The sequence below is a fragment of the Ascaphus truei genome, unplaced genomic scaffold (genome assembly GCF_040206685.1).
Source record: "Ascaphus truei isolate aAscTru1 unplaced genomic scaffold, aAscTru1.hap1 HAP1_SCAFFOLD_375, whole genome shotgun sequence".
Classification (NCBI taxonomy): Eukaryota; Metazoa; Chordata; class Amphibia; order Anura; family Ascaphidae; genus Ascaphus; species Ascaphus truei.
The window spans coordinates 73,264-96,905 of NW_027456706.1; the positions used below are offsets into that span (position 1 = coordinate 73,264).

General features: G+C 51.7%; 1 protein-coding gene across 2 annotated transcripts in view; it reads right to left on the bottom strand.

Annotated features, from left to right (window-relative positions):
• Nucleotides 1-2,269: 2,269 nt before the first annotated feature.
• Nucleotides 2,270-23,642, bottom strand: part of CARNS1 (carnosine synthase 1) — a 144,058-nt gene continuing 122,685 nt past the window's right edge. For both annotated transcript variants that reach the window (XM_075583785.1, XM_075583784.1), the window contains 4 exons: nt 20,976-21,061; nt 20,477-20,708; nt 8,812-9,095; nt 2,270-4,134 (listed from right to left, as the gene is read on the bottom strand). In XM_075583785.1, the coding sequence (XP_075439900.1) occupies nt 2,326-4,134; nt 8,812-9,095; nt 20,477-20,708; nt 20,976-21,061 (2,411 nt within the window). In that variant the 3' untranslated portion in view covers nt 2,270-2,325. The remainder of the gene's footprint in view (nt 4,135-8,811; nt 9,096-20,476; nt 20,709-20,975; nt 21,062-23,642) is intronic.

Here is a 23,642-nt window from a genome sequence, read left to right on the forward strand (position 1 = left end):
AGAATAGCGCATGGCTAATTAGTATTCACTGCACCCTCCAACACGCGCGCATACACAGCTGATAGGTATAGACCTTCAATCGCTTTGTACCGGCGATTTTTCGCGCCAAAACACACAGCGCAATGACGCAAGGGGGAGGGGTCTCACACTATAAGACAGGGGTCAATGGAGACGCGAATCAGCTCTATGATTAAGGACCACGCAGGTCCGAAACGCGTCAGAGTGTGTCCCCCTTACCAAATGTTTTTTCAATAAATTTTTATTTTTAATCTACACCTTGCTGGTCTCCCATTTCTACAAGCTGTGCACCGCTGGAATCTTCGGATCCTTCCTACTGTTACACTGGCGACACACTTTATTCGAGCTCGGCTAGTCCCACGAATTCGGGTATACCCGGGTGTATTGAGGTTTGTGACTGTTTTCTGCCCGAGTGCATTGAGGTATTTTCCAAGCAGGGATTGAAGCTTTTTATTCCCGCTGGCTGCAATACTGCACAGTATATATATATATATACTGCATTACAATTCATGAATTTATGCCATCTGGTAGACACGCAAAGCATTGCAGCCTATTAAATCCTAATCATTATCATTTAACAGATCAGCCGCCCATCAGCCAGGCATGAACCCAGGCTGGGAAGGCAAATGCAACGGGGCTTGTCAGAGGTGAGGAGTGGCGAATTCCAGGTATCTGCCAGGTACATACTGGGTATTTGCTCGAATAAAGTGTGTCGGTGCAGTATATTGCACACCGAGCGTGGATGCACGCACAGGAGAACAGCCATATGTGAGTATTGTATGTCTCCCTTCATTGAGACTGAATGACCGGTAACAGTGCAGCAACACAAGGGTCATGTAGGGCGCAATCCTACAAAGTAACGGTACGTTAACCCTCATTCATGTTATTTGTCATATGTGATAGATTCATGTACTAAGCACTGGGTCCAATACCTAGTTATGGTTATAGGCTGACTCCACAACCAAATAAGGATTATTATCTACTGAAGTTCTGAACGAGATTGAGCACTGTCTTTGGGACCCTTATCCCAGAACCACATATTATTACATTTATGTTGATATTGACTCCCCACAGCTGAGCCTTGAATTTGGGAACCCTGTATCCTATCTCCTGCTATCCTGCTATATACACAGAGTGGGCACACACAGTTATTATACAATGATTGTTTATTAGAGTGTAAGTGCTGGTGACACTGCCAGGTGTGTGTCTGTGAACAACAGGAGATGCATTGTTACATGGAACCCCCCTCTCTTCCCTGGCACTCTTTCCTCCTCTCCCCCCTATGCTCCCCTCTTTCCTCTTCTCCCCCTATGCTCCCCTCTTTATTCCTACCCCCCCTATGCTCCACCTCTCTTCCCTGGCACTCTTTCCTCTTCTCCCCCCTATGCTCCCCTCTTTTCTCCTTCTCTCCCCCCTATTCTCACCCTCTCTTCCACATCCCTCTTTCCTCCTCTCCCCCTGCCATCTGCTCCTTTTTACCCCGGCCATCTTTCCTCCTCTTCTGCCCCTCCTATTTTCCTCGTCCCTTTTTCCTCCTCTCCTCTTTTCCCAGCCCTCTTTCCTATGCTCCCCCTCTTTTCCCCGGCCCTCTCTCCTATGCTCCCCCTCTTTTCCCCAGCCCTCTTTCCTATGCTCCCCCTCTTTTTCCCAGCCCTCTCCTATGCTCCCCCTCTTTTCCCCGGCCCTCTTTCCTATGCTCCCCCTCTTTTCCCAGCCCTCTTTCCTATGCTCCCCCTCTTTTCCCCAGCCCTCTTTCCTATGCTCCCCCTCTTTTCCCCAGCCCTCTCCTATGCTCCCCCTCTTTTCCCCAGCCCTCTTTCCTATGCTCCCCCTCTTTTCCCCAGCCCTCTTTCCTATGCTCCCCCTCTTTTCCCCAGCCCTCTCCTATGCTCCCCCTCTTTTCCCCAGCCCTCTTTCCTATGCTCCCCCTCTTTTCCCAGCCCTCTTTCCTATGCTCCCCCTCTTTTCCTATGCTCCCCCTCTTTTCCCCAGCCCTCTTTCCTATGCTCCCCCTCTTTTCCCCAGCCCTCTCCTATGCTCCCCCTCTTTTCCCCAGCCCTCTTTCCTATGCTCCCCCTCTTTTCCCAGCCCTCTTTCCTATGCTCCCCCTCTTTTCCTATGCTCCCCCTCTTTTCCCCAGCCCTCTTTCCTATGCTCCCCCTCTTTTCCCCAGCCCTCTCCTATGCTCCCCCTCTTTTCCCCAGCCCTCTTTCCTATGCTCCCCCTCTTTCCCCCAGCCCTCTTTCCTATGCTCCCCCTCTTTTCCCCAGCCCTCTTTCCTATGCTCCCCCTCTTTTCCCCCGTCCCTCACTGGAACTCCCCAGTAAGATACGGCACCGGATACTCCTCAGAGTCCAGCCCCAGCACCGCACACACCCCCAGCAGCCTCTCCCTGGCCTCCCCTTGACACTCCCCCTCACAGGCCACGTTCCCGTATGGTTCCTGGTCAGGCTCCCGTTCTGGTCCCCCCTCCAGGCGATTGAATCGTATGTGTCCGGCCCGGTGCAGCTGCCGCAGCCTGCGTGGCTCTGCTGTGCCCCGCAGGGCCTCCTCGTGGCGCTCTCCCACGCACATCACCCCCACCAGCACCACCGTATCCCGGGCCCCTCTCCGGGGCAGCGCCGGCTCCACACCGCAGGACAGCGCCAGCGCCACAAGCACCAGGTCAGTGCCGTACACGTGGCGGATCCAGTCCCGCAGGTAGAATCCGCCCATCCGCGGGTTAATCTCCAGCAGCCTCGGCCCAGACTCCGTCAGCTTCAACTCCACATTAAACACCCCGGGGTGCAGGCCTAGTGCTCGGCAGCTCCGCACCGCGGCCTGCACCAGCTGACAGCGCCGCTCTGGGCCCAGGCGCGAGGGGAGAGCAGCCGCCGTCTCAGTGAAACCCGGGAGCAGCGTCGGGCCGTTATCGGACACGTAGGCTGCCAGGAGCTGACCCCGGGGGCCCAGGACCAGGTCCACATCGTGCTCGGAGCCTGTGACATACTCGGAGAGGAGGAGTGGGGGTGGGAGGGAGGCATCACCCTCTAATGGGCTTGCACCCACTCCAGTCTGGAAAGCTCCTCCCACTGGTGCCTCACAAGCTCCTCCTACTCCAGTCTGGCAGGCCACTTCTTTTACACTCTCACAGGCTCCTCCCCCTAGTGCCCGACAGGCCACACCTCCACTCTCACAGGCTCCTCCCCCTGCATGACAGGCCACACCTCCACTCTCACAGGCTCCACCCCCTAATGCCTGACAGGCCACACCTCCACTCTCACAGGAACCTCCCCCTGCCTGACAGGCCACACTTCCACTCTCACAGGAACCTCCCCCTGCCTGACAGGCCACACCTCCACTCTCACAGGAACCTCCCCCTGCCTGACAGGCCACACCTCCACTCTCACAGGCTCCACCCCCTAATGCCTGACAGGCCATACCTCCTCCACTCTCACAGACTCCTCCCCCTGCCTGACAGGCCACACCTCCACTCTCACAGGCTCCTCCCCCTGCCTGACAGGCCACACCACCTCCACTCTCACAGGCTCCTCCCCCTGCCTGACAGGCCACACCTCCTCCACTCTCACAGGCTCCTCCCCCTGCCTGACAGGCCACACCTCCTCCACTCTCATATGCCACTTCACTACCTGACCCCATTCTCCCAATTACTTTCCGGCACTCCTCCCCATTCTGCACCAGTCGCACTCCAACTGCCCCCGCCCCAGACTCTGGCTTCACCACCAGGGGGTAGGAGAGAGCGGCCTCTGCCTTTTCCAGTCCCGCATCTCCAGATCCCAGGGGGCAGCAGGGCACAGCGAACGCCCCCGCGTACGGGAAAGGCGGGGATGTTGATGTCATGGCGAGGAGGCGGAGTTGTGTCTGTGTCTTCCGCTTGGCGAGTCTCACTGCACTGGGCGGGGGTCCGGGGAGCCCCAGGAGGCGGCTCAGGATAGCGGCCAGGATGGTGCACTCATCCCAGAATGCCATGCAGCCTGAGAGGTGCCGGCCCTGGACTGCGCAGAGAAGGTTCCGTGCGTGCTCCTCATCCCGGGAGTGGTCTTCAAAGTCATAATGCAGGAATGAAGCCACGAGGGCCGAGGCGAAGTGACCAGGGTCCGACTCCACCAGGTGGATCTGAGGGAGAGACACGTGGGTCGTGAGGTTCACGGATTGGAGGGGACACAGAGAAAAAATATGTCACGTGGTACAGTGAGGCTATATAGTAATACCTCCCTTGTGTCATAGTTGGCATAGCATGGCTCGTGGCTGGGATAGCTTGTCATAGTTGGCATAGCATGGCTCGTGGCTGGGATAGCTTGTATCATAGTTGGCATAGCATGGCTCGTGGCTGGGATAGCTTGTCATAGTTGGCATAGCATGGCTCGTGGCTGGGATAGCTTGTATCATAGTTGGCATAGCATGGCTCGTGGCTGGGATAGCTTGTGTCATAGTTGGCATAGCATGGCTTGTGGCTGGGATAGCTTGTCATAGTTGGCATAGCATGGCTCGTGGCTGGGATAGCTTGTGTCATAGTTGGCATAGCATGGCTCGTGGCTGGGATAGCTTGTGTCATAGTTGGCATAGCATGGCTGGTGGCTGTGATAGCTTGTCATAGTTGGCATAGCATGGCTCGTGGCTGGGATAGCTTGTGTCATAGTTGGCAAAGCATGGCTCGTGGCTGGGATAGCTTGTGTCATAGTTGGCATAGCATGGCTCGTGGCTGGGATAGCTTGTGTCATAGTTGGCATAGCATGGCTCGTGGCTGGGATAGCTTGTCATAGTTGGCATAGCATGGCTCGTGGCTGGGATAGCTTGTGTCATAGTTGGCATAGCATGGCTCGTGGCTGGGATAGCTTGTCATAGTTGGCATAGCATGGCTCGTGGCTGGGATAGCTTGTATCATAGTTGGCATAGCATGGCTCGTGGCTGGGATAGCTTGTGTCATAGTTGGCATAGCATGGCTCGTGGCTGGGATAGCTTGTGTCATAGTTGGCATAGCATGGCTCGTGGCTGGGATAGCTTGTGTCTTAGTTGGCATAGCATGGCTCGTGGCTGGGATAGCTTGTGTCATAGTTGGCATAGCATGGCTTGTGGCTGGGATAGCTTGTCATAGTTGGCATAGCATGGCTCGTGGCTGGGATAGCTTGTGTCATAGTTGGCATAGCATGGCTCGTGGCTGGGATAGCTTGTGTCATAGTTGGCATAGCATGGCTCGTGGCTGGGATAGCTTGTGTCTTAGTTGGCATAGCATGGCTCGTGGCTGGGATAGCTTGTGTCATAGTTGGCATAGCATGGCTCGTGGCTGGGATAGCTTGTCATAGTTGGCATAGCATGGCTCGTGGCTGGGATAGCTTGTGTCATAGTTGGCATAGCATGGCTCGTGGCTGGGATAGCTTGTCATAGTTGGCATAGCATGGCTCGTGGCTGGGATAGCTTGTGTCATAGTTGGCATAGCATGGCTCGTGGCTGGGATAGCTTGTGTCATAGTTGGCATAGCGTGGCTCGTGGCTGGGATAGCTTGTGTCATAGTTGGCATAGCATGGCTTGTGGCTGGGATAGCTTGTGTCATAGTTGGCATAGCATGGCTTGTGGCTGGGATAGCTTGTGTCATAGTTGGCATAGCATGGCTCGTGGCTGGGATAGCTTGTCATAGTTGGCATAGCATGGCTCGTGGCTGGGATAGCTTGTGTCATAGTTGGCATAGCATGGCTCGTGGCTGGGATAGCTTGTGTCATAGTTGGCATAGCATGGCTCGTGGCTGGGATAGCTTGTGTCATAGTTGGCATAGCATGGCTCGTGGCTGGGATAGCTTGTGTCATAGTTGGCATAGCATGGCTCGTGGCTTGGATAGCTTGTGTCATAGTTGGCATAGCATGGCTCGTGGCTGGGATAGCTTGTGTCATAGTTGGCATAGCATGGCTCGTGGCTGGGATAGCTTGTCATAGTTGGCATAGCATGGCTCGTGGCTGGGATAGCTTGTGTCATAGTTGGCATAGCATGGCTCGTGGCTGGGATAGCTTGTATCATAGTTGGCATAGCATGGCTCGTGGCTGGGATAGCTTGTCATAGTTGGCATAGCATGGCTCGTGGCTGGGATAGCTTGTCATAGTTGGCATAGCATGGCTCGTGGCTGGGATAGCTTGTGTCATAGTTGGCATAGCATGGCTCGTGGCTGGGATAGCTTGTGTCATAGTTGGCATAGCATGGCTCGTGGCTGGGATAGCTTGTCATAGTTGGCATAGCATGGCTCGTGGCTGGGATAGCTTGTGTCATAGTTGGCATAGCATGGCTCGTGGCTGGGATAGCTTGTGTCATAGTTGGCATAGCATGGCTGGTGGCTGGGATAGCTTGTGTCATAGTTGGCATAGCATGGCTCGTGGCTGGGATAGCTTGTATCATAGTTGGCATAGCATGGCTCGTGGCTGGGATAGCTTGTGTCATAGTTGGCATAGCATGGCTGGTGGCTGGGATAGCTTGTCATAGTTGGCATAGCATGGCTCGTGGCTGGGATAGCTTGTGTCATAGTTGGCATAGCATGGCTCGTGGCTGGGATAGCTTGTGTCATAGTTGGCATAGCATGGCTCGTGGCTGGGATAGCTTGTGTCATAGTTGGCATAGCATGGCTCGTGGCTGGGATAGCTTGTGTCATAGTTGGCATAGCATGGCTCGTGGCTGGGATAGCTTGTGTCATAGTTGGCATAGCATGGCTCGTGGCTTGGATAGCTTGTGTCATAGTTGGCATAGCATGGCTCGTGGCTGGGATAGCTTGTGTCATAGTTGGCATAGCATGGCTCGTGGCTGGGATAGCTTGTCATAGTTGGCATAGCATGGCTCGTGGCTGGGATAGCTTGTGTCATAGTTGGCATAGCATGGCTCGTGGCTGGGATAGCTTGTATCATAGTTGGCATAGCATGGCTCGTGGCTGGGATAGCTTGTCATAGTTGGCATAGCATGGCTCGTGGCTGGGATAGCTTGTCATAGTTGGCATAGCATGGCTCGTGGCTGGGATAGCTTGTGTCATAGTTGGCATAGCATGGCTCGTGGCTGGGATAGCTTGTGTCATAGTTGGCATAGCATGGCTCGTGGCTGGGATAGCTTGTCATAGTTGGCATAGCATGGCTCGTGGCTGGGATAGCTTGTGTCATAGTTGGCATAGCATGGCTCGTGGCTGGGATAGCTTGTGTCATAGTTGGCATAGCATGGCTGGTGGCTGGGATAGCTTGTGTCATAGTTGGCATAGCATGGCTCGTGGCTGGGATAGCTTGTATCATAGTTGGCATAGCATGGCTCGTGGCTGGGATAGCTTGTGTCATAGTTGGCATAGCATGGCTGGTGGCTGGGATAGCTTGTCATAGTTGGCATAGCATGGCTCGTGGCTGGGATAGCTTGTGTCATAGTTGGCATAGCATGGCTCGTGGCTGGGATAGCTTGTGTCATAGTTGGCATAGCATGGCTCGTGGCTGGGATAGCTTGTGTCATAGTTGGCATAGCATGGCTCGTGGCTGGGATAGCTTGTGTCATAGTTGGCATAGCATGGCTTGTGGCTGGGATAGCTTGTGTCATAGTTGGCATAGCATGGCTCGTGGCTGGGATAGCTTGTGTCATAGTTGGCATAGCATGGCTCGTGGCTGGGATAGCTTGTGTCATAGTTGGCATAGCATGGCTGGTGGCTGGGATAGCTTGTATCATAGTTGGCATAGCATGGCTCGTGGCTGGGATAGCTTGTGTCATAATTGGCATAGCATGGCTGGTGGCTGGGATAGCTTGTGTCATAGTTGGCATAGCATGGCTCGTGGCTGGGATAGCTTGTGTCATAGTTGGCATAGCATGGCTCGTGGCTGGGATAGCTTGTCATAGTTGGCATAGCATGGCTCGTGGCTGGGATAGCTTGTGTCATAGTTGGCATAACATGGCTCGTGGCTGGGATAGCTTGTGTCATAGTTGGCATAGCATGGCTCGTGGCTGGGATAGCTTGTGTCATAGTTGGCATAGCGTGGCTCGTGGCTGGGATAGCTTGTCATAGTTGGCATAGCATTTCTCGTGGCTGGGATAGCTTGTGTCATAGTTGGCATAGCATGGCTCGTGGCTGGGATAGCTTGTGTCATAGTTGGCATAGCGTGGCTGGTGGCTGGGATAGCTTGTCATAGTTGGCATAGCATGGCTCGTGGCTGGGATAGCTTGTCATAGTTGGCACAGCATGGCATGTGGCTGGGATAGCTTGTCATAGTTGGCACAGCATGGCTCGTGGCTGGGATAGCTTGTGTCATAGTTGGCATAGCATGGCTCGTGGCTGGGATAGCTTGTGTCATAGTTGGCATAGCATGGCGCGTGGCTGGGATAGCTTGTCATAGTTGGCATAGCATGGCTCGTGGTTGGGATAGCTTGTGTCATAGTTGGCATAGCATGGCTCGTGGCTGGGATAGCTTGTGTCATAGTTGGCATAGCATGGCTTGTGGCTGGGATAGCTTGTCATAGTTGGCACAGCATGGCTCGTGGCTGTGATAGCTTGTGTCATAGTTGGCATAGCATGGCTGGTGGCTGGGATAGCTTGTCATAGTTGGCATAGCATGGCTCGTGGCTGGGATAGCTTGTGTCATAGTTGGCATAGCATGGCTCGTGGCTGGGATAGCTTGTGTCATAGTTGGCATAGCATGGCTCGTGGCTGGGATAGCTTGTGTCATAGTTGGCATAGCATGGCTCGTGACTGGGATAGCTTGTGTCATAGCTGGCATAGCATGGCTCGTGGCTGGGATAGCTTGTGTCATAGTTGGCATAGCATGGCTTGTGGCTGGGGTAATGTGGACTCCTCACCTTTATCTCATAGTCCCGGGCTGCATCCCAAATGAATTTCTTGCTAACCCCCCCGGCTCCAATCACCAGAATCTCCTTTCCTTCCATCACGTAGCACATGGAACGCCTAAGCATCAACTCCAGGAGGGGCTCCGCCGCAGAATCCATAGCCACCGGGCCCCCAGCGGCCAAGCTACCAAGCAGGCACTCGTGGATCCCACAGCTTTCCAGACAGAGGTCAGAGGTCAGACCCAGAATTACTGGGGTCACCACGTGGTCCACAAGAGTCAGCAGGAAATCCACCCCTGCAGGTCAGGAGCAGAATACAGCAGACATTCTAGTAATATGGTGTTCTAGATAGGACATTCTAGTAATATGGTGTTCTAGATAGGACATTCTAGCAATATGGTGTTCTAGATAGGACATTCTAGTAATATGGTGTTCTAGATAGGACATTCTAGAGATATGAGCTAGACAGGAGGACATTCTATCAATATAGTGTTCTAGACCAGGGGGGGCACAAACTTTTTTCCCTGCGCCCCCTGCTGGCGGTTCCTCTCTCTCCACGCTCCCCACCCACCCCCGCTTACCTCGGCTCCGGCGACATGACGTCATGTTGCCATAGCAATGTGACGTCACATGACGCCATGGTGACGCGTCTAAGAAACCGCTGGATGCCAAGGTGAGGTTTACAGAGGCCTTAATTTAAGTGCTTCTGTAAACCCCGCGCCCCCCCTGGGGGTCACGCCCCCCAGTTTGTGCTCCGCTGTTCTAGACAGGAGGACATTCTAGCAATATGATGTTCTAGACAGGAGGACATTCTAGCAATATGATGTTCTAGACAGGAGGACCTTCTAGCAATATGATGTTCTAGACAGGAGGACATTCTAGCAATATGATGTTCTAGACAGGAGGACATTCTAGCAATATGTTCTAGACAGGAGGACATTCTAGCAATATGATGTTCTAGACAGGAGGACCTTCTAGCAATATGATGTTCTAGGCTGGAGGACATTCTAGCAATATGATGTTCTAGGCATGAGGACCTTCTAGAGATGCTCTCTGGGGCATGGATTTCCTTTCCCATGTCTGGTTGTTGCACTTATTGAATGTTTAATTCTATACAATAAAAAAATAATAGTGTGTACATGTAGAAAATAATAAAATAGACAATATTGTGCCTGTGAATAACATGACCAGCAGGGGGTCTGTGTGTGTGGGGAACTATTCAAGGATTGGTAATGATTGGCCTTGCAGAGATGGCTAGTTGTAGTACTGTGTAATTGCTCACGTTCAGCACAAACAATGGTACTGAGTATTACTGTCACTTGAGTGCATTTTGACTAGCTGCTATTGTCTCACTCCCAAGTTGTTACATTCTAGTCTGGACCAGCGGTTCCCATCCTTATTCCACCGCGCCTCCTACTAGAAAAGATTCATTTTTTTGAACCCCTGCTTAATAATTCTTATTGCCGACACCTCAGAGCGTCGCTAACATAACTGTGTCCGATCCCAGGCAGCATCGTGTCCTGAGCTCGTGGGGGGGAACAAGACCACAAACTACCCCTCTCTGTGCAGACAGCATGGGGGGTATACCTGTCACTCACTGCCGGAGCTTCCAAAGTCACGCCCCACAATGCCTTGCTGCTGTGGATGCAAAGCATTGTGGGGAGCAACTTTGGAAGCCTGTGCTGCAATGACAGTGATACCTCCCACACTACCATGCAGTGATACCTCCCACACTACCATGCAGTGATACCTCCCACACTACCATGCAGTGATACCTCCCACACTACCATGCAGTGATACCTCCCACACTACCATGCAGTGATACCTCCCACACTACCATGCAGTGGTACCTCCCACACTACCATGCAGTGGTACCTCCCACACTACCATGCAGTGATACCTCCCACACTACCATGCAGTGATACCTCCCACACTACCATGCAGTGGTACCTCCCACGCTACCACGCAGTGATACCTCCCACACTACCATGCAGTGATACCTCCCACACTACCATGCAGTGATACCTCCCACACTACCATGCAGTGATACCTCCCACACTACCATGCAGTGATACCTCCCACACTACCATGCAGTGATACCTCCCACACTACCATGCAGTGATACCTCCCACACTACCATGCAGTGATACCTCCCACGCTACCATGCAGTGATACCTCCCACGCTACCATGCAGTGATACCTCCCACACTACCATGCAGTGATACCTCCCACACTACCATGCAGTGATACCTCCCACGCTACCATGCAGTGATACCTCCCACACTACCATGCAGTGATACCTCCCACACTACCATGCAGTGGTACCTCCCACACTACCATGCAGTGATACCTCCCACACTACCATGCAGTGATACCTCCCACACTACCATGCAGTGATACCTCCCACACTACCATGCAGTGATACCTCCCACACTACCATGCAGTGATACCTCCCACACTACCATGCAGTGATACCTCCCACACTACCATGCAGTGATACCTCCCACACTACCATGCAGTGATACCTCCCACACTACCACGCAGTGATACCTCCCACACTACCACGCAGTGATACCTCCCACACTACCACGCAGTGATACCTCCCACACTACCATGCAGTGATACCTCCCACACTACCACGCAGTGATACCTCCCACACTACCATGCAGTGATACCTCCCACACTACCACGCAGTGATACCTCCCACACTACCACGCAGTGATACCTCCCACACTACCATGCAGTGATACCTCCCACACTACCATGCAGTGATACCTCCCACACTACCATGCAGTGATACCTCCCACACTACCATGCAGTGATACCTCCCACACTACCATGCAGTGATACCTCCCACACTACCATGCAGTGATACCTCCCACACTACCATGCAGTGATACCTCCCACACTACCATGCAGTGATACCTCCCACACTACCATGCAGTGATACCTCCCACACTACCATGCAGTGATACCTCCCACACTACCATGCAGTGATACCTCCCACACTACCATGCAGTGATACCTCCCACACTACCATGCAGTGGTACCTCCCACACTACCATGCAGTGATACCTCCCACACTACCATGCAGTGATACCTCCCACACTACCACGCAGTGATACCTCCCACACTACCATGCAGTGATACCTCCCACACTACCACGCAGTGATACCTCCCACACTACCATGCAGTGATACCTCCCACACTACCATGCAGTGATACCTCCCACACTACCATGCAGTGATACCTCCCACACTACCACGCAGTGATACCTCCCACACTACCATGCAGTGATACCTCCCACACTACCATGCAGTGATACCTCCCACACTACCATGCAGTGATACCTCCCACACTACCATGCAGTGATACCTCCCACACTACCATGCAGTGATACCTCCCACGCTACCATGCAGTGATACCTCCCACGCTACCATGCAGTGATACCTCCCACACTACCATGCAGTGATACCTCCCACACTACCATGCAGTGATACCTCCCACGCTACCATGCAGTGATACCTCCCACACTACCATGCAGTGATACCTCCCACACTACCATGCAGTGATACCTCCCACACTACCATGCAGTGATACCTCCCACGCTACCATGCAGTGGTACCTCCCACACTACCATGCAGTGATACCTCCCACACTACCATGCAGTGATACCTCCCACACTACCATGCAGTGATACCTCCCACACTACCATGCAGTGGTACCTCCCACACTACCATGCAGTGGTACCTCCCACACTACCATGCAGTGATACCTCCCACACTACCATGCAGTGATACCTCCCACACTACCATGCAGTGATACCTCCCACACTACCACGCAGTGATACCTCCCACACTACCATGCAGTGATACCTCCCACACTACCATGCAGTGATACCTCCCACACTACCATGCAGTGGTACCTCCCACACTACCATGCAGTGGTACCTCCCACACTACCATGCAGTGATACCTCCCACACTACCATGCAGTGATACCTCCCACACTACCATGCAGTGATACCTCCCACACTACCATGCAGTGGTACCTCCCACACTACCATGCAGTGATACCTCCCACACTACCATGCAGTGATACCTCCCACACTACCATGCAGTGATACCTCCCACACTACCATGCAGTGATACCTCCCACACTACCATGCAGTGATACCTCCCACACTACCATGCAGTGATACCTCCCACACTACCACGCAGTGATACCTCCCACACTACCATGCAGTGATACCTCCCACACTACCACGCAGTGATACCTCCCACACTACCATGCAGTGATACCTCCCACACTACCATGCAGTGATACCTCCCACACTACCATGCAGTGATACCTCCCACACTACCATGCAGTGATACCTCCCACACTACCATGCAGTGATACCTCCCACACTACCATGCAGTGATACCTCCCACACTACCATGCAGTGATACCTCCCACACTACCATGCAGTGATACCTCCCACACTACCATGCAGTGATACCTCCCACACTACCATGCAGTGATACCTCCCACACTACCATGCAGTGATACCTCCCACACTACCATGCAGTGATACCTCCCACACTACCATGCAGTGATACCTCCCACACTACCATGCAGTGGTACCTCCCACACTACCATGCAGTGATACCTCCCACACTACCACGCAGTGATACCTCCCACACTACCATGCAGTGATACCTCCCACACTACCATGCAGTGATACCTCCCACGCTACCACGCAGTGATACCTCCCACACTACCATGCAGTGATACCTCCCACACTACCACGCAGTGATACCTCCCACACTACCATGCAGTGATACCTCCCACACTACCATGCAGTGATACCTCCCACACTACCATGCAGTGATACCTCCCACACTACCATGCAGTGATACCTCCCACGCTACCATGCAGTGATACCTCCCACACTACCATGCAGTGATACCTCCCACACTACCATGCAGTGATACCTCCCACACTACCATGCAGTGATACCTCCCACACTACCATGCAGTGATACCTCCCACACTACCATGCAGTGATACCTCCCACACTACCATGCAGTGATACCTCCCACACTACCATGCAGTGATACCTCCCACACTACCATGCAGTGATACCTCCCACACTACCACGCAGTGATACCTCCCACACTACCATGCAGTGATACCTCCCACACTACCATGCAGTGATACCTCCCACACTACCATGCAGTGATACCTCCCACACTACCATGCAGTGGTACCTCCCACACTACCATGCAGTGATACCTCCCACACTACCATGCAGTGATACCTCCCACACTACCATGCAGTGATACCTCCCACACTACCATGCAGTGGTACCTCCCACACTACCATGCAGTGATACCTCCCACACTACCATGCAGTGATACCTCCCACACTACCATGCAGTGATACCTCCCACACTACCATGCAGTGATACCTCCCACACTACCATGCAGTGATACCTCCCACACTACCATGCAGTGATACCTCCCACACTACCATGCAGTGATACCTCCCACACTACCATGCAGTGATACCTCCCACACTACCATGCAGTGATACCTCCCACACTACCATGCAGTGATACCTCCCACACTACCATGCAGTGATACCTCCCACACTACCATGCAGTGATACCTCCCACACTACCATGCAGTGATACCTCCCACACTACCATGCAGTGATACCTCCCACACTACCATGCAGTGATACCTCCCACACTACCATGCAGTGATACCTCCCACACTACCATGCAGTGATACCTCCCACACTACCACGCAGTGATACCTCCCACACTACCATGCAGTGGTACCTCCCACACTACCATGCAGTGATACCTCCCACACTACCATGCAGTGATACCTCCCACACTACCATGCAGTGATACCTCCCACACTACCATGCAGTGATACCTCCCACACTACCATGCAGTGATACCTCCCACACTACCATGCAGTGGTACCTCCCACACTACCATGCAGTGATACCTCCCACACTACCATGCAGTGATACCTCCCACACTACCATGCAGTGATACCTCCCACACTACCACGCAGTGATACCTCCCACACTACCATGCAGTGATACCTCCCACACTACCATGCAGTGATACCTCCCACACTACCATGCAGTGATACCTCCCACACTACCATGCAGTGATACCTCCCACACTACCATGCAGTGATACCTCCCACACTACCATGCAGGGTCTTACTAACTGCGCTGTCCCCATGCCGGCTCAGGAACCCGCTATATACTGACTGGGAGCGCCATTGCAGGGTTTCTCTGTGGAGACGCCTCACGAATCCTTAGGGGTTCCAGGACCCCCTGTTGAGAATCGCTGCTCTAGAGTGAAGTTCCTAATTAAATGAAATAGTTTACAAGGCTCCATTGTTCTAAATGTGCGGTTCCATCATGTTCTACGTGGTATTGCTCTAGAATGTCTCTGATGTTTTTAGATCCGTGGGCAGAGAACTCCAGGTGGGGCTACAGGAGAGCAGATCCATGTGTTATTTCTCGTCCACGTGACCCACCACTGGTCAAAACTACATTAAACTGACCCCTGAAAGCACACATAATCTGGTCCTTCTAGAAGCCATGCCTGCTTCCTACACTCATTGATTAGACTTGCTGTGTTTGTACAGTATGAAGGTGCCCTGGGTGCTTCATCTTCAAAGTACCATATAATTGCTCCAAAGGGGAAATCAAAAATTACTGATAAGAATGAGAATGATCTTGAGAAAAGACAGTACACTAAGAAGAACCAAGAAGGCTCAAAGATTGAAAAGCAAAAGCGTCAAAGTTCAACGCTGACCTTGAACAGTTCCAGATCTCCCCACTCTGGGCCACAATATAAAGACAAGGAGAATCGGACCCAGGAGTTTCGTCTGAAGCCAAATAAACAGTCCGACAATGTACAAGCTGTAGTGACGTTGTGGTGAACGCACAGGATCATCAATAAATATAAATGTATGTAAAAAAACACACAGGTAGTAATGGGACATATATACATATATCATTAAAAGAGATAATAATAATAATAATAATGGAAAACGTTCAGACGGGGAAAGTCATAATTGATAATAAAAGCTGATCACCGCTATACTCCGGCGGGTAAGTGTGAGCTTACACGGTCGGAGGAGATCCATCTAAAGACCCCTTGCTGTGCACAGCTCACACTTACCCGCCGGAGTATAGCGGTGATCAGCTTTTATTATCAATTATGACTTTCCCCGTCTGAACGTTTTCCATTATTATTATTATTATTATTATTATCTCTTTTAATGATATATGTATATATGTCCCATTACTACCTGTGTGTTTTTTTACATACATTTAAATTTTGATGATCCTTTGTGCTCACCACAATGTCACTACAACTGACTTATGAGGATCCAGGACGGATCCTTTGCCGCTGAGCTGCGGTTCTGAGAAGGGCCAGGATACCAATGCTATCTGGTTATTAGAGCTTTCGTTGATTGTTCTATATCTGTTATTTATGCGTTATTATTGCCAGGGGAGCGCTGCAGTCACTTTTTAAATGACTGTGCAAGAGGCAGAAAGCGTTAAAGTCTGAGGATTTAATGGACTGGACGCCCAAGAGAAAAAAAGCGTTGGGACTAACCGATTACGTTATACGTATGGACATTTAAAACCAGAGACAGAACATGAAATACAGACAGAGCTCAGTGCACATCCAGTGAAACCTATACACGGTACAGTGCCTAAATATATATGTATAGATATCTATTAAATAAAATGGTCTTTTAGTTTAACATTTTGGCCAGAGTGTTGTAAGCCCCTGAGCCACTGCACAGCAGACCACATCTCAAGGGTCCCTAACTCTAATATAAATTCTTAATAACCTGTGCATTACCAGGAAGAATGATTTATAATAAATCTGTCAAAATTAGTTGCATAGTTCTAAGTCTGATTGAAGAAAAAAAATGTGAACTAGCGCTAAAGTGTAATACACAGTGTGATATTAAAAAACTTATAATAAAGGATGGCTGCCCGGTGATACTGCCAGTACTAACAGAATAAACCAAAATAAAGAAAAACCTGGCGCCAAATAGTCAGTGGAATGTCCTGTACTCCTCAAGGGATCCGCACACTTGCTCGACAGACCATGCAAAGAAAAGAACACAAACAAACAAAAATCATAGCGCAACACTGTAGGGTAAGCAGTACTGCACTAATACACACAAACAGTTAAGAATCCTAGCGATTATTAAAATAATTATTTATTAAAAAGAACTATGCCAAGACCGACAATGGCAAATACAAGGAACCGCAGGTCATCCGGAGCACAAAAATTGGAGCCCTACTTACATACAGCAAGGTTTAAGCTCGCATGGTAGGAACAAGTCCTAGGTAGAGATGATCTCCCTGGCAGGTGATGCCACTGCTCCACTGCGGCTCAGACACCAGTCAGTCCTTACGATGGTAACCGGAACAGCTCCGGCCGTGGGGGCTGGTGTGCGGGGTCCACAGCTCTGCACCGCGTGTAGACACACGCCTCACTTCCTCCTACGGAGCAACAGGAAGTCTCTGCGCGCCCGCGCGCGATAGTGCCCGTTGCCTTAAAGGAACAGCTGGCAGGCTGAAGGGAAAGTTGGGCTCCAAGGCCAAATGTCCTTAAACGTCCAAAGTCAGTCAAATAGTGGCTGTGCCACTAGCCCTACGCGTTTCGTAGATGTCACTCTACTTCCTCAGGGGCTCCTCCTAAAACTGCTCCCAATGTGCAACCCTCACTGGGAGCAGTTTTAGGAGGAGCCCCTGAGGAAGTAGAGTGACATCTACGAAACGCGTAGGGCTAGTGGCACAGCCACTATTTGACTGACTTTGGACGTTTAAGGACATTTGGCCTTGGAGCCCAACTTTCCCTTCAGCCTGCCAGCTGTTCCTTTAAGGCAACGGGCACTATCGCGCGCGGGCGCGCAGAGACTTCCTGTTGCTCCGTAGGAGGAAGTGAGGCGTGTGTCTACACGCGGTGCAGAGCTGTGGACCCCGCACACCAGCCCCCACGGCCGGAGCTGTTCCGGTTACCATCGTAAGGACTGACTGGTGTCTGAGCCGCAGTGGAGCAGTGGCATCACCTGCCAGGGAGATCATCTCTACCTAGGACTTGTTCCTACCATGCGAGCTTAAACCTTGCTGTATGTAAGTAGGGCTCCAATTTTTGTGCTCCGGATGACCTGCGGTTCCTTGTATTTGCCATTGTCGGTCTTGGCATAGTTCTTTTTAATAAATAATTATTTTAATAATCGCTAGGATTCTTAACTGTTTGTGTGTATTAGTGCAGTACTGCTTACCCTACAGTGTTGCGCTATGATTTTTGTTTGTTTGTGTTCTTTTCTTTGCATGGTCTGTCGAGCAAGTGTGCGGATCCCTTGAGGAGTACAGGACATTCCACTGACTATTTGGCGCCAGGTTTTTCTTTATTTTTATTCTAAGTCTGATTGAGGCTTTTATTAACCTGTACATTACCAGGAAAAGCACTCTGTATTAGATTTGTCACAATCATACTGCAAGCAGGCAAGTTCCCCTGAGAGTGGGAGATGCTATGGAGTGAGCTTTTAACCATTTAAATGTGAGAGGGGGTGAGCTTCAACAAGATAGGAAGAGCCACCCACCAATCAGCTAAGACCAGCTGTGCCCCTGTGCCCCTGCCCGTGTGCCCCTGTGTCCCTGCCCATGTGCCCCCTTTGCCCGTGTGCCCGACGGGTCCACCAACATTTACTATAAAAAATGTAGCAACGTGGTCACCAAACATCTGACTAGATTCTGTAACTCGTTCCTTAAAGGTCGTCCAATCCCCCGGAGACGTTTCAGGCCGACCTGATGCTTCCTCACACAGAAGGTCCACAACAAGGCCACAATTATAGGACCATCTCCTTACTGAATACGGACCTTAACATTGTTACTAAACTTCTAGCAAACAGACGGAACCAGCACCTCCTAACTTAATACACCCAGGCCAGGTAGGAATTATTCCACAACGCCATGCGTCTGACAACACGGGCGCACGCTAAAGCACGGGTCCACAATGCCATGCGTCTGACAACACGGGCGCACGCTAAAGCACGGGTCCACAATGCCATGCGTCTGACAACACGGGCGCACGCTAAAGCACGGGTCCACAATGCCATGCGTCTGACAACACGGGCGCACGCTAAAGCACGGGTCCACAATGCCAGGCGTCTGACAACACGGGTGCACGCTAAAGCACGGGTCCCCAACGCCATGCGCCTGACAACATGGGTCCACAACGCCATGCGTCTGACAATACGGGTGCACGCTAAAACATGGGAGCACAGCGCTAACCAACCTTGGTTAAAACATTGTTTTGGGTCTTTCTATATCTTCATTGTGATATGTATTATTGTCTTCAAATGTTCCCTTCCCCCCTTCTTTTTTGTATCCCCCCCCCCCAAAAAGGCAACAAAATATATTAACCAAGAATAGTATAGTATATAGTATAATACTATATAATAGTATATAGTATATAATATAATACTATATAATAGTATATGAGGACAAAAGGTAATGTCAGTAGCTGCTGAATAAGAGTCAAATGAAAGTCTTAGGAAAGAGGTTCACATTTCACTTTTGTTTCAAGTGAATGTTTAATTTTGGGGAGTTAGCTCAAGTATTTCAGGTCAGACCCACTCGGCTAGATATCCACGGTCGGTCACCCCAGTGGGCCTGAGCTGGGGGGGGGGGGAGGATGATATGTGACATAGTCCTGGGATATTAGGCAGTTTCTGTCTGATTTAGATCAGACAGTGCAGCCACAGAGTAAATGTGATCCCTCCCACAGCGTCACCGTTACGGAGGCCGGTGGATGGGAAATCCAGACCAGAGCTCACAATGGTTGTAATTCCCCTCACCGGCCCTCTTAATTGAAGAACAGGTACTTATGGCAGTTAGGGTTGCTGCTTCGCTCTCTCTCCTAGAGCCTGGAGGCTGGGGGCATCGCTGCTCCCGGCATCCAGTTTGGGGAGGACGCCCCCTTCACACATCGCAGTACCCAGAAGGATTACCTGGACTCACTTGGGACAGAGTTCCCACAACTACAGATAAGGACAGTTTATTATTCCTATTGTATGTTACAATGTGCTCTGTTTATAGCTGGAAACTGGAGATAGCCAGTGTGTCAGTTAGACAGGGCTGTATAGTTAGCCTCCCTACCGTGGAGTAGGCCTTCATTTTATGCTTTGGTTTTCCTTAAAGGGACAGTGTGCCGGAGTTATATTGTCTGTCATCGATATGCAGAATAAACCACGTCCGTTAAGGACAGAGAACCTCAAATGTATATCCGTTAAAGTTGCAGTCCCACTACTGGGATGGAATAAAACAGGCAGAAGCCTGAATGGTACAATATTGTGCTACGTCTTATCGCCGTCTGTTTAACAACCCTAAAAGGCTGTGTCAGAAAGCGCCCGGGCAGACGCCAGAACAAAGTGTGTTGAGTGCCGTAGACATTTGTTCTTGTTACAGTGTTTCTATTTCCGTGTGATCTAGATCACAGCTGTTTCTCAGAGTGGGTTCCCCACTATGTGGCACGGTTCTAGATTCCATAGTGTATTCTGGATTCTCCCGTAACTTTCGTTACCAGTTCTTTGTCACAGGGTCATTCTTCTGCCCTTCTGCACCACTCACCCAGCAGGTCAGTCTGTGCCCTGCGGCCCCCCCGCTCCTCGGGGGTCAGTCTCTTCTCCTGTTCCATCACCGCTCTCATGGAGCTCTCCGCGGTTTCTTTCAGCTGGGCCCAGACACTGTCTTTCTGACCTTTATCCGTAACACCCCACAGCCCAAGCGTGGTGTCCAGGGACTGGGGCAGCGCAGAGCAGTGACGGAGAGGCTTCTCCGCACGGCCCACGGTACACACCACCTGCAAGGGGGGCAACATGGAACCTCTGGGTCACACAACACGGATACACAACATAGCATGGTGACACAATGACTGGCCATCCAGGGCAGATAAGGTTCATCTGACAGTGAGGAGGCGCCAGTGCTCAGCTGTCCACCAGACATCCAGAGAGAGAGCGAGGATCTATCACCAGAGAGAGGAATGAAGGGCTCGTCTCCCAGGGGGCTCAGGAGGTGGGACTTTGTACTTTGGGGTTCAAGCCCCCGGGGGAGAGGGCAGCCCTGTTACCTTGCTTAGTATTGGTTGGTCTCCGCGAGATCGGCAGACGACGGCACAGAGACGGATCGCCAGCTCTGGGGGGCTCACGGAGTAGCCTGGGGGGTGGGGCAGAGACAGTAATACAGGAAGAGAGCAGAGAGGGGAGGGGGGCGGGGTATGAGGAGAGAGGAGTAAGGCAGGAGAGAGGGGGACAGAATAGAAGAGATGGGGTGAAAGTGTAATACAGGGAGAGAGATAAGGGGAGGGAGAGAGGGGGGAGGAAGGGACATAAGGGGAGGGAGATAAGGGGAGGGAGAGAGGGGGAGGGAGAGACAGAGAAAAGAAGAGAAGGAGAGAGGCAGATTGAAAGACGGAGAAACACTGGAGTGGTCAGGAAGAATGAAAGAGACTCCTCTCGGTAGAGATTCCGGAGGGCAGAGAAAGATGTGGAGTGAGATACGCCCCCGTACCCCCAATTCAATCAAAGTCGCTCGTGCACTCCCTTAACTGGATGTAAGTTCCCTATGCCGGTGGCGCTGGTTATAGATGTAAGTTCCCTATGCCGGCGGCGCTGGTTATAGGTGTAAGTTACCTATGCCGGTGGCGCTGGTTATAGATGTAAGTTACCTATGCCGGCGGCGCTGGTTATAGATGTAAGTTACCTATGCCGGCGGCGCTGGTTATAGATGTAAGTTCCCTATGCCGGCGGCGCTGGTTATAGGTGTAAGTTACCTATGCCGGTGGCGCTGGTTATAGATGTAAGTTACCTATGCCGGCGGCGCTGGTTATAGATGTAAGTTACCTATGCCGGCGGCGCTGTTTATAGGTGTAAGTTCCCTATGCCGGCGGCGCTGGTTATAGATGTAAGTTCCCTATGCCGGTGGCGCTGGTTATAGATGTACCGGTAAGTTACCTATGCCGGTGGCGCTGGTTATTAATGTAAGTCCCCTATGCCGGCGGCGCTGGTTATAGATGTAAGTTCCATATGCCGGCGGCGCTGGTTATTAATGTAAGTCCCCTATGCCAGCGGCGCTGGTTATAGATGTAAGTTCCCTATGCCGGCGGCGCTGGTTATTAATGTAAGTCCCCTATGCCAGCGGCGCTGGTTATAGATGTAAGTTACCTATGCCGGCGGCGCTGGTTATAGATGTAAGTTCCCTATGCCGGCGGCGCTGGTTATAGATGTAAGTTCCCTATGCCGGCGGCGCTGGTTATAGATGTAAGTTACCTATGCCGGCGGTGCTGGTTATTAATGTAAGTTCCCTATGCCGGCGGCGCTGGTTATAGATGTAAGTTCCCTATGCCGGCGGCGCTGGTTATAGATGTAAGTTCCCTATGCCGGCGGCGCTGGTTATAGATGTAAGTTCCCTATGCCGGCGGTGCTGGTTATAGATGTAAGTTCCCTATGCCGGCGGTGCTGGTTATAGATGTAAGTTCCCTATGCCGGCGGCGCTGGTTATAGGTGTAAGTTACCTATGCCGGCGGCGCTGGTTATAGATGTAAGTTCCCTATGCCGGCGGTGCTGGTTATAGATGTAAGTTACCTATACCGGCGGCGCTGGTTATAGATGTAAGTTCCCTATGCCGGCGGCGCTGGTTATAGATGTAAGTTCCCTATGCCGGCGGCGCTGGTTATAGATGTAAGTTACCTATGCCGGCGGTGCTGGTTATTAATGTAAGTTCCCTATGCCGGCGGCGCTGGTTATAGATGTAAGTTCCCTATGCCGGCGGCGCTGGTTATAGATGTAAGTTCCCTATGCCGGCGGCGCTGGTTATAGATGTAAGTTCCCTATGCCGGCGGTGCTGGTTATAGATGTAAGTTCCCTATGCCGGCGGTGCTGGTTATAGATGTAAGTTCCCTATGCCGGCGGCGCTGGTTATTAATGTAAGTTCCCTATGCCGGCGGCGCTGGTTATAGATGTAAGTTCCCTATGCCGGCGGCGCTGGTTATAGATGTAAGTTCCCTATGCCGGCGGCGCTGGTTATAGATGTAAGTTCCCTATGCCGGCGGCGCTGGTTATAGATTTAAGTTACCTATGCCGGCGGCGCTGGTTATAGATGTAAGTTCCCTATGCCGGCGGCGCTGGTTATAGATGTAAGTTCCCTATGCCGGCGGCGCTGGTTATAGATGTAAGTTCCCTATGCCGGCGGCGCTGGTTATAGATGTAAGTTCCCTATGCCGGCGGCACTGGTTATAGATGTAAGTTCCCTATGCCGGCGGCGCTGGTTATAGATGTAAGTTCCCTATGCCGGCGGCGCTGGTTATAGATGTAAGTTCCTTATGCCGGCGGCGCTGGTTATAGATGTAAGTTCCTTATGCCGGCGGCGCTGGTTATAGATGTAAGGTGCCTATGCCGGCGGCACTGGTTATAGATGTAAGGTGCCTATGCCGGCGGCACTGGTTATAGATGTAAGGTGCCTATGCCGGCGTTGCTGGTTATAGATGTAAGTTCCCTATGCCGGCGGCGCTGGTTATAGATGTAAGTTCCCTATGCCGGCGGCGCTGGTTATAGATGTAAGGTGCCTATGCCAGCGGCACTGGTTATAGATGTAAGGTGCCTATGCCGGCGTTGCTGGTTATAGATGTAAGTTCCCTATGCCGGCGGTGCTGGTTATAGATGTAAGTTCCCTATGCCGGCGGTGCTGGTTATAGATGTAAGTTCCCTATGCCGGCGGCGCTGGTTATAGATGTAAGTTC